The 12,229-nt window shown below is 43.7% G+C and overlaps 1 protein-coding gene across 1 annotated transcript in view; it reads left to right on the top strand.

The window, feature by feature from the left end:
* The first annotated feature begins 556 nt into the window (after positions 1 to 556).
* Positions 557 to 12,229, top strand: part of Arl8b (ADP ribosylation factor like GTPase 8B) — a 43,695-nt gene continuing 32,022 nt past the window's right edge. Inside the window, exon 1 of the mRNA XM_050124739.1 lies at positions 557 to 865. Within this exon, the coding sequence (XP_049980696.1) occupies positions 743 to 865 (123 nt within the window). The 5' untranslated portion in view covers positions 557 to 742. The remainder of the gene's footprint in view (positions 866 to 12,229) is intronic.

Consider the following 12,229-nt stretch of genomic DNA (forward strand, 5'->3'; position numbering starts at 1 on the left):
AGTACATTGCCAATGAACAATTATAGAAAAACCCAGGATCAACTTTTTCTTTTTAGATTTATTATTATGTATCTCTGTGTGGTGGTATATGCATGCAGGAACCTGTGAGGTGAGAAAGCACTGGATCAGGGTTCCCTAGAGCCAAAGTTACAGGCTGTTGAGGGCAACAGATGTGGGTGCTGGGTTCTGAACTCAGGTCCTTTGAAAGAACGGCATGTACTCTTACCTCCACCCCTCAGTCATTCCCCGTAACCTCGCATTTTTGGTTTGTTGAACTCCTGATCCGCCTGCCCTCACCTCGCAAATACTGAAGTTGCTGGCGTGCGTCTAGCTGAGGAGACCAATAAGGTAGGGGGGAAAACGGGGAATGAACCTACGATGAAAGAGAGAAGAGGCATACATACTACAAAATAAATTGACTGTCGAGCCACTGAAGTCTGTGCTCTGGTCTCACCGCCCGGTGGCGCTGTCGGCGGCGGGCGCTCGGGATCCTCCCGGCCGCGCCGCTCTTGCCGTGCGCTTCCGAGGCTGCGCTGAGCCAGGCGTGGGGGGTGGGTAGGGCGAGTCATATGACCCGCTGGGCTTCCTGGCTCTGGCCGTCGCAGCCGCCTGCTTGTGTCCGCCCGAGTCGCGCCGGGGGGCCCGCCGAGGAGCCGTTGGCGGGTTCGGGGCCGATATCCGCTCGTGGGAAGCAGTGTCCGCCGTCGTCCGCGCCCGTCCCCGCTCGCTGCCGGCCGCCGCCATGCTGGCGCTCATCTCCCGCCTGCTGGACTGGTTCCGTTCGCTCTTCTGGAAGGAGGAGATGGAACTGACGCTCGTGGGGCTGCAGTACTCGGGCAAGACCACCTTCGTCAATGTCATCGCGGTGAGCAGCCGGCTGCGGGAGGCCAGGCCGCCGTCCCGGGCTTGTCACCTCCCCGAGGTCTGGGCCGTACGCATGTGGGCCTCGGAGGTTGTAGCTGGCGGGTCAGCAGCCCGAGGGTCAATTCCATCCTGCGTTGTGGTGGGGGCGGCTCGGAAAGGGTTAATCCGAGCCTGTCACTGTTGCGGCCTTTCGGGCTGTGGAGGCTGAAGGGTTAACTACAACCTGTCACTTGCTCGCCCGGACGGGCTAGTCCGGCCTTCTGTAGAATGTCTGCGAGGGAGGGGAGCCACTCTTGAAATCTCCACTTGGGACGAAGGGAGTCCCTTTGTGAAAGCAGGCGACCCGTGTGGGCGCCTCTGTGGAATGCCAGGGGGAGCCTTGGCGCCTCCAGTTCACTTGGTCTTTGTCAGTTGTCCGTGGCGAGTCGAGGATCAAGCTGATGGCCTAGCTCACTGGTGGAATCTGTTGGAGAGACCATTAGTTCCTAGTATTTATTAAGGCAAGAAGTAAGGGCGAGGCGCGTTTCTGTTTTCCTGGAGCTGATTGTGTTACGCGAGCAAATAGATGGAACTATATTCAACTTAAAGTTGACTATCCTATAGGGTTTGGTCTTTAGAGAGATTCTTCCCCTCTCCTAGAGAAGGAATTTGTTTGGATGCAGACTCATGGAAATTGTCTTGAGAACTTACATACAATGCGGTGGCGAATTCAGTGGGAGAAGTGGTTGTTGAGTTTTGCTTTTTTTGATTGGTTGAGGAAAAAAAAAGAAGGGAGCGAATGATTTCTTGTCTGTATTTAGAGCCAATGAGTTGCTGCTCTGTCTTAGGGCTGTGCTTACAGGGTTGAGCTTTACAATCGTTTTTAAGAGCAGTGGCAGCAGCTCTCATACCTTCCAGAGGATTGTTGTGGTTCCCTCAGAGGAGACAGCTGAGCCGTCTGACTGGTTTGGCTACAGGAATAATTCAGACAGAGTGTCCTGAGAGAAATGAGGTGACTTGTGACTCAGTTTATGTAGTAAAGAGTGACAGGCGTGAACAGGACCTGGAGAAACAGAGGGGCAGAAACCCAAACTTCTTTTGAAAAAGACTAAATATAACTATAAAGAATATTTGTCGGCCTCACGTTTGGCTCCTTCTGTATTACCCGCCCTCTCCCCCAATAGGTAGGTGTCTAATACCAAGAGAATGAGGCAGAACAGATTTTAGGCTGTCTTTTCTATTAGAACTTTTCTATAGCCTTCGAGGTGTTCGTTTTCTGTTTTTTACCCGCGATAAGAATTGCAGTTTCCTTGGACATCCTGTATTTTGGGTAAGGTTGAATTGGGTATATATGGGTGTGTCAGTATGGTCAGTTGTATTTGCTGTGGAGGGACAGTTAATGCAAGAACCTGCACCAATGAGTAGAAGTCAAGGGACATAACTGCTTTCTTTGATGCTTATGTAATCACTAGACAGTATAACTTAATATAACAAGTCTGAGAAGCCCTGCGTTTAAAATCTGTACCTGCCACTTAGCAGCCTTGGCTCCTCTTTGAATTGACTGTGGTTATCTTATCTCTTAGATGCAGATGACCTAGTAGTGCTAAGGGCTAACTAGGAGGAGTAGGGAAGTACTAACTTGTTGCTGTTTGTAGTGGCTATACTATCTAATGCCAACACAGGGAAATATATTGAGAAAGGAGTGGCTCTCAGGCCACTGTGGTCGCAGTCACAGATTTATGACTTGTGGGAATGAAGCACCTGATGTCTCCCTCCTTTTGCATTGGATTCTTTTAACAGTTGTCAAATGTTGAATTTAGTGACCTTCTGTTATCAATATTAGAGTGTTTTTGAATTATGGTGTAGATAGTCTCTTAAAAAAGAAATTCCCACAAAAAAGAGAGGCTATGTTTAACTTTCTTTAATTATTCCAAATCTCTATATATTTAGTAAAACATTACATAATGCTTTACATTATGTAATGTGAACATTATATATATATATATAAATATATAATTATAACTTGTCAATTAAAATGCTAAGGTTCTAGACATGGTGATGCCTACTTATATAATTGGAGCACTTAAGAGGCTGAGGCAGGATGATTGCTACAGCTGAGGGTCAACTTGATCTATATCTGCATAACAAGTAACCAGACTAGCCAGAGCTACGCAGTAAGAGCTCCCCCACCCCACAAAGAACAAAAATAATTTAAGAAAAAAAAGAAAAAATCTAGACTGTAAGTTGGTGATGGGGTTTAACATGCTGAGAAAGGAGGCTAGATGTGAGCTTAACTTGTGTCTCTTTGATTTATTTGTTCTTTTGAGATAGGGTTTCACTTTGTGGCTCAGGCTGTCCCTGAACTCTCTAAGTAGTCCAGGCTGGCCTTGAGCATATGATGATTTTCCTGCTTAACTCTCCCAAGTGGTGGGGTTGTAAACATCTAATTTAAATTTCAGTGCATCTACTTAAGAACTTGAGGATGACTTAGTTAAAGTCACCTAGTTTACAAAGATTGTGAAGCTGAGTTCCTTGCATTCAGGTCTTGGTCCATTCCCAAGATGTTGGACTGTTCAAGGACAGGGCTACTCAGTTTCTCTCTGGCTTTTAAACCTGGAATGGTACCTTGATTGTTACAGAGGATTCTCAGTTTTTTAAATTTTTAAAATTTAAATTTTAAAAAGTATTTTAAAAATGGATAGTCATAAAAATTTGTGTACACTTCTGCAAATTGTGATTAATTGAAAAAGTTAATCCATGGATAATTACTACTGCTAAGAATTAAGAAAGGACACTCGACAAAATTGAGGAAGCCTAAAGTGTTTTGTTTTGAGATAGGCTTTGGTTGAGGATCAGGGTGGCTTCAAACTGGTGATCCTTCTCCCTTAGCCTCTGGTGTGTGAGTACTTCAGGCCTGTAATACCATGCTTATCTTAGTTGTCCAAGAGTTTGTAGAAACTTTTAAGTCATCTGTTTTGTTTACCTATGTGGCTAGGAAAGCCACGTAGGCCAAGGGTTCTAGTGAAAAAGCTAACTGGCAGAATCGGGGCACAAGCCAATGTATTTTCTACTTTTCTCATCTCCTTTTTAAATCTACCTTTGTAGCATGATTTTTAATTGGTCTTAATAATAAAAACTTGGAGTCAGATATTAGGGGGTGAAAACTGGGACCCTAGAAAAGCAAGCAGCCAGCCGTTAGTGCTTACCTCTACGAAATCCTCAGATCAAATGGAGTATCTTGTCTCTTCCCACATTATATTCTCATCTCTACCCAGCCATATCCCTTCCTGTCTTCCACCTCCCTGGTGCTGGAATTGAAAGTGTGTAACTTCCAAGTACTGAGATTAAAAGTGTGAGCCACCAACACCTGGCTCTGTTTCTCTTTTAGACTGGATCAATCTTGTGTATCCCATGGTGTCCTTGAACTCACAGAGAGCCACCTGCCTCCGAGAGCTGTGATTGAAGGTCTGTGCTACCACTGCCTGGTCTCTGTGACTAGTGTGACTAGCTCTACACTCTGATCTTCAGGCAAGCTTTATTTGTTAAACACAAACAGAATATCCCTACTTACCTTAGATTAGGACCATAGAGTATAGAAGTCCAGGTCTTGATCCTTTACAAATCTTTTTCTTTTTAAGGGTGGTAGTAGGGCGCACACCTTTAATCCCAGTACTCAGGAGGAAGGTGTGTCTCTATGAGTTCAAGGCCAGCCTGGTATGCCAAGTGAATTCCTGGACAGCCTTCTCCAAAACAGTTGCTGCTTTTCCAAAGTGTAATGATCTCTTCTGTCCCTTTAAGAGACAAGCCCCGCCCACTCCCCCCTCCACTGAGGCAGGCAGATCTTCCTTCCTGCTTGCATCCTGAGTTTCTTCCTTTTTCCATCTCCCCCTGGAAGAGGCAGCTTCTGTCTCTCTTCCCCACTTCTCTCCTCCCCTTGCTGTTTCTCTCTCTCTTCTTCTTCCCCTTTCCCTTCCCTTCATTAACCTACTAAATAAACATCCAACCTCACTCTGCATGGCCTCTGTCTCGCCCACTCTGTGGCTCCCTGCCCAGGACCAGCCAACTTTAGAGACCTGCGGTATGGTCTCTTGGCGTGACTGTCCGTCTGTTTCTCCTTGTGAGACCGTCAGTTCCATTGAGGTCTCTCACCTACCATGTAGTTCCCTGCCTGGGACTCATGGCTGCTGCAACCACTCAGGGAACTGCGTCGTCCCTACCTGGAACTGGCCTGTCCCCACTCTGGAACCAGCGGCATGGTCTCCTGGCCTGCTGCCCACTGCAGCCACTTGGGAACCTGCAGCATTTTTATTTAATCCATTGCACAGAGGACTTGAATACAGTCTACAGTCCCAGCGCCCATGTTAAGGACCCCCAATTCCCAGTTCTGGCCTTAGAGTACTGACTCACACATCACACAAAATGCATTATATAGTTCAAAAGTGGATAGTGTCATAAAAAATTTGTATATACTTCTGAAAATTGTGATTGAGTTATGTGTGACTGTGTGACATTGGTGTTATTCCCAGAGGCCCCCCCCCCAAAAAAAAAAACCAACTAGGAGAAGGAGACCAAGTCCTGTATGTAAAAGCTAAGAGCCTTTATTCTTACACAAATTTGCAAACTCGGACTCTCCACTTGTCCAGCGTGTTGGAGTGATCAAAGAGCCCCAGCTCAGCTGAGGTTGAGTTTTTCTGGTAGCAAAGGTAGAGGTGAGGGATTTCTAAGGTTCAGGACCCCTGATTGGCTGACATTTGTCTAGGGGTGTCCTGGTGAAAAGCGATGGGGTGTGCTAGCAGGCTATCCTATCTACAATGGTTGGAACGTTAGGAATTTCTTTTGGATGGTCTGCTCCTGGGTGGTTTCAGTTTGTGGTCTTTCTTAGAACCGAGTATTGCCTTAGGGTAAACTACTGAGACTCTACAGAAGCCTCTATTGAATTTGTGGCTGGGTCCTACATTTGGCACATAGACACACACTTACATAATTAAAAAACCTTTTCTTATATATGAAGTATAGGGATATTTTGATTTCCTGTGCTGATTTCCTTTATTGTTTATGTGGTGTTACTAGGGATTGAGCCCAGGGGTTTGTGCAGTGCTAGATGATACTCATTAATAGACTACATCCCCAACCCCCAATCTAGTCATCTCATAGTGACATAAATTAGGAGAAAATGTTTACTTATAGAAGGTGGGGGCAGCAGAAAATCATGGATACTTACATAGGTAGCTAATAGTACACATTGCTATTGAGCTACCTTTAACATTTAAAAGCAGAAATAACTTTGAGTTATTTTTATTTATAGACAAGGTGACACTGTATCTATGCTGATCTTTGTAATGATCTGTCTTGTCTTTTTAAGAGACAAGTCACGCCCACTCCCTCCCCATCTGCTGAGGCAGGCAGATCTTGCTTGCAGCCTGAGTCTCTTCCCTTTTTCCATCTCCTCTTGAAAAGAGGCAGCTCTGTTTCTCCCTTCTCTCTCCCCCCACCTCTCTGCTCTTCTCCTCTTCCTCCCCCCTCTATAACTCACTAAATAAATACCCAACCTCACTCTACATGGCGTGCCTATCCATGTCTCTGTCTCTCACCTGCTGTGTGTCTCCCTGCCTGTGACCAGCTGCCTTTGGAGACCTTCCTTCTGTTTTTCCTTGTGGCCTGCTGCATCCATCGCTTGGGGATCTGCAGCCATCCTTGCCTGGGGCTGGCTGCTCTGGGGATCCCCTGCCCACTGCCGGCCGCCACATGGCCCACTGACTGCTGCCACCAGGATCCGCAGCATATTTTAATTAATCCATTTCAATTTTGACTCCTCTCATAGCCCAGGCTGGCCTCAAACTTGTAATAACTGTTCTGCTTTCTGAGTCTTTGGGTATAGATAATACAGTCATACTTCATTTTAATCGTGAGTTTTGTAACATGGCTTATTAAATTTATTTGGGATAATATTGGTAAAACCAGTTTTAAAAAAATGTGCTGTGACTTAGCAAATCAAAAAGCCACTGTAGCGGCTAGTCTGTTGTGAGTATGTCTTAGGTTCATAGTTAAGGAGCCTGGGGCATGCTGCCTTGTTGCAACTTTTCAGGATTCTTAGCCTCCATCCATTCTCCCATTATTGTTCTATGTTATCCAAGAATCTTGAAAACCCAGTGTTCTCATTAAAAACCAGTTTTAGATGACCGTGCTTAGACTGTTGACGAGTTAATGACGTCCCCAAGTTCCTCAGATTGTTACTGAACATGGAGGCAGAGTGGAATGTGCCTATATATTATACAGATTTTAGCTTTGGAGGACCTAGAGAGCTTCCCTGATTTTTTAAAAGAAAATGTATTTATTTATGTGTGTGTCTCTGTGTTTGGCTATATGCATGTATGTGGTTGCCAGCGAGTTGCCAGTGGGTACCAGCCTTGCATGCTGAATCTGAACTCTGGTCCTCATGATTATATGCCAAGTACTCTTAGCCACTGAGCCATCTCTGCAGCCCCCTTTCTGGAGGTTAATATAGGCCACTTGGAATTTGAAGGGCTGTGTAGAGGTGATACAAAAGAAAACATTTGTATTTCATCATCTGAGATGAACTCAAGCCAGTGTTTTGAAGCATTTCTGTCTTATCTTTTTCAAGTATGTCTCTGAAAGCCTTTTAAGAAATTTTGTATGGGCAGGCAAGATTGCTCAGCCACCAAACTTGAGTTCCATCTTTGGTATCCACATAGTGGAAGGAGAGACCCTGTCTTAAAAGTTGCCCTTTGAGTTCCACAGGGACTCCGGCACATGCTACATGCTCCCTCATGTCTCAGCAAACAAAGTTTTATTGTGATGATCTATTTAAAATCTGTAGTTTTAGTAATGGTCCAATATTTTTCTGTATCTAAACCTTTTTTTCTCATTAGCAAAAGTAAGTATATGTAAAAAATCAGGCTGTAGCAATTGGAGAGATGGCTCAGAGGTTAAGAGAGTGTACTGTTCTTTCAGAAGACCTGAGTTCGGTTCTCATCTACATCAGGCAGTTGTTAACTGCTTGTAACTCTAGTTTCAGGGATCTGATACCTCTTGCCTTCTGTGGCACTTTGACTCTCATGGGTACATACCCACACATAGATGTATATACATGAACAGAATTAGAATGAAAAGAATTTTTAAAGCAAGCTGTAGGGCTTGAGATATAGTCCTGTCATTGAATGTGGGACTGTTGCCAGAATACTCCAGGCCTAGGGGTCCATCACCAGCTTTCACTAGAACCAGGCAAGCAAAGGCTAGGTTGTTAGAGAACAATTTGACATTTTAGCTTGTAAAATCCACTTTTGCATTTGCTGCAGGAGAACAAAGAGAAGCATCTCTCACACTCTGGAAGTCACCGCCTACCTTGCCACCTCCAGTGATTGCCCACAAGTTCCACTCATGGCCCTCTGTACCTGTAGATGCTTTCACACACACCTGCACTGTGGTTATGACTGCAGGAGGCGCACCACCAGGGAAAGGCACAGCAGTGATAGGAAGTGCTTCCTTGGTACAGGAGGAATCTAGGGCTAAAACGCAACAGAGTGGTCCACTCTAGCTAAACTTTTAGGACTTCACAGTTTCTATATTTGATTATCTACTCATCACTGAACATAGTTTCCAGGGTTTTGCTACTCTACCTCGGTCTGACTTGCATTTCCTAAGGATGAGTTCCTGAGTTGGCATTGGATCAGAAGATTTGAACACATTTCCATTGTGTGGCCAAATTACATTCTAGAAGGTGTGTGCTAATGCTGAGCTCTTTTAAGTAGATGCATCTCTACGCAAAGATGGACATCAGAGGAGCACTGCCGCCTTTGCTGGGTGTTGTTGAAATAGGAGCGGCAGGGCTGCGTCCCCGGCACCCGGCCGCCCACATGGCTAGTTTATACCCAGAAATAATTACACGGAAACTGTATTCTTTTAAACACTGTCTGGCCTGGCTAGGTCCAGTTTCTTATTGGCTAGCTCTTACATATTGTTCTAACCCATTTCTAATATTCTGTGTAGCCCACGAGCTGGCTTACCAGGGAGGATCTTAACCTGCATCTGTCTGGAGCGGGAGCATCATGGCGACTCACCCTCAGCTTCTTTTTCCCAGAATTCTCTTCTGTCTACTCCGCCTACCTAATTTTCTGTCCTATGAGGGCCGAGGCAGTTTCTTTATTAATAAGAAATCACTCCCACAGGGTGTAAGGCAAACTGCTCTTGCACCAGCAGCATTTAGAAATTGCTCTACCATTTATTGGTGTTCTGTGCTGAGCACATTTTAAGGAGTGCCTTTTATGTGTCCATAGCTGCCCGCACTGGGACTCTAGGCAGTTTTTTTTCTTTGTTTTCTGTTTGAATCTTGCAGTCTGTATAAGTACAGCTCATCTCTTAGCTATCTGATGGCTTGCCGTATAGTCCTTATGGATTACATGTTCTAGGTTTATGGTGTTTTCCTGTGTCCTTATTTAACTCTTTGGTCTTGTTGTAGTACTGGGATGCTGCTTGCCACCCACTTTCCTCACAATCATTTTTTTTTTCTGAGTCAGAGTTGAAGGAAATTTTCTAGTTATATTGTCTTTTGAAGGTATGGCATATGATTTTTCTCAAGTTGTAACTTGGGGCTGGTGAGATGGCTCAGCAGGTCAAGGTGCTTGGTACTACTAAGCCCAAACCTGCATTCAGTCCTTAGTCTCACATGGTGGAGAGAGAACAAACCTCTCACTTCCACACAGGCTCTCAATGTAATTGAGAAATCACTTGCTTATCGTTTGTAATGTAAGTTAATTTGTATTCTTGAAGGTCATATTTAAGAAAAACTCGGGACAATATTAACCCATTTGCCCACTGTTCCAGCTTTAAAAACATTAGGCGTTTAATTTTTCTAAGACGTGACAATTTTTTTTTTTTTTTTTTTTTTTTTGGTTTTTCGAGACAGAATTTCTGTGTGGCTTTGGAGCCTGTCCTGGAACTAGCTCTTGTAGACCAGGCTGGTCTCGAACTCACAGAGATCCACCTGCCTCTGCTTCCCGAGTGCTGGGATTAAAGGCGTGCACCACCGCCTGGCAGAAGTGACAATTTTAGTAAGTGACTTCAGAGTCCAAACCACAAGCCTTATGTTCTGAGGTGCCATCTCCCCCTCCCCCCACCTATCTTGTGTTATTCTGCTTCTTAAACTGGATACTGACTCATGTAGTTGGATCCAGTTTCATAGTTTGTCTAGTTTAATACACTAGAATTATTTTATTTTTTGCTATTGTATTATTTCTTCTGTGTGTGTATATTATGTGGATGTGTGGCGGTCAAAGGACAGCCTGTGGGAGCTGGTGGTCTCCTTAGAGCTTGTGCATCCTGGGGGGTCAGATTCTGGCCATCAGGCTTATTGGCAAATCTCTTTACCTACTGAACCATTTTGCAGTCCTAGAATGATATTCTTATATCTGAAAAAACTTTAAGTCTTAAAAATTAATAGAGCTTTAGGGATTGCTTAGCAATTTCCAAGGGACTGGTGATGTAGCTCATCGATAGAGCTTGATAGGCAGATTGCACAGACTGGTTCAGTCCCTAGGACTGTCAAACAATGTGCCTATAAATACATCTTTAGAATTATACTGGCAAAATAATTGTAGGCTTCAGGTATCTAAGCAGTAACATTTTTGCTCAGAAGTTGATTCTTCTAAATTGGGTTAGAAAGGAAATCATGTGTTTTCAGTATGATACTAAAAATATTTTTGTACTAGAACTTAGTAACTGGTATATATATTATACTTAGTAACAGTTAATTTAGCATGCACAAAAATACTGTTACTATGAGAATATCTTTCGAGGTTAAATTTATTAGTGAATGAGTTTGATGTGGTTGAGTTTATTTGAACTATGTTTAAGTGGCTACGGGAGTTAGAAAGATAGAGGTTAATACTGAGAGCCAGCTATGCTCCCTCCCTAAACGTCTTGACTTAGGCTCTGCTATTGTTTGCGGACTGTTTAACCTCGTGTCCTTGTTTGCTTTCTATTGCATGATAAACACCATGCTCAAAAGCAACTTGGGGGAGGAAAGGGTCTATTTAATCTTACATTTCAAGGTAACAGTTCATCACTGAGGGTGTCAGGGCAGGACAGAAAGCAGAAGCCATGAATGAATGTGGCTTACAGGTTGTTTCCCATGGTTTGCTCAGCTTGCTTTCTTACATAAATAGGATCACCTGCCCAGGGGTGACACCACCCACCGTGGGTGAACATGTAGGTACAGAATAACACAAAGAAAAGAGAAGAAAAGCCAAATATAAGGGGATGAGGAAGGACTGAACTAAACAATGGATATAGGTTAATATATATATATGTATATATGTAGTATACATACATACACACAGGTATAAAGTAATTGTTTTTCTAGTGTTTATTTTGTTATGGATTTTTTGAGTGCTTGGTGGTAAATGAAAAAATTACATTCTGTACTAAAAGCATAAAATTTAATGTGGAGCTTCATAGCTTGTTTTGCATGCCAGTTCTGACTGTATATAAGTTTATTAGGTTATATAAACTTGGGGTCTGGTTAATTTTGATGGGTAATGTTTTTATTTGCAATTTTTTATATAATGAAATTTATAAAAGTAATTAATCAAGAAAGGGCCTCATAGTCTACCCACAGGTCAATGTGATGGAGCTTATTCCTCAGTTGAGGTTCCATGTTCCCAGATACGTTTGTGTTTGTATCAAGTTTACAAATGCTAACCAGCACATCCTTCAGTCCCTGCTTCCTCCAGAATGGTAGTCAGTATGTAAAAACTGAGCACATGGAAAGAGTCAATGTTAGCCACTCCTGTGTCACTCTGGCTGCCAAACTCATTTTACAGGAATAGATCTTTAATCTGGTTTATGACTTCAGAGGCTTCAGTCGGTGTTCACTTGTCCCCATGCTCTTAGAACGCCAAAGTGGCAAGACTGTGTGGCTTAGTCTGTTACTAACTTTTTTTTTAAAATTACATTTATTTATTTCTATACTTTGTGTGTGTGTGAGATGCTTGTTTTCTTCTACCATATGAGTCCATCAATTAAATCACTGCTTGGCCCACTAGCTCTAGCTTCTTATTGGCTAACTCTTACATATTAACTTAACCCATCTTCATCAATCTGTGTATCACTATGGGGCAGTGGCTTACTGGCAACGTTTTGGCATGTCAGTCTGTGGTGGCAGCTCCATGGCTTCTTCAAACTCTGCTTTCCTTCTCCCAGCATTCAGTTTAGTTTCCCCCTCCTTGCTCTGTTCTACCCTATCAGGCCAAGCCAGTTTCTTTATTAAGCAATGGTATTCAGAGCATACAGAGGGGAATCCCACATTACAGCCCTGCTACTTACTTCTTGGCATTGGAAACAAAGATGAAATAGAAGGGGTCAGGATAAT

Source organism: Alexandromys fortis, unplaced genomic scaffold (assembly GCF_014885135.2).
Source record: "Alexandromys fortis isolate MF-2015 unplaced genomic scaffold, M_Fortis_MF-2015_v1.1 scaffold_234, whole genome shotgun sequence".
NCBI lineage: Eukaryota > Metazoa > Chordata > Mammalia > Rodentia > Cricetidae > Alexandromys > Alexandromys fortis.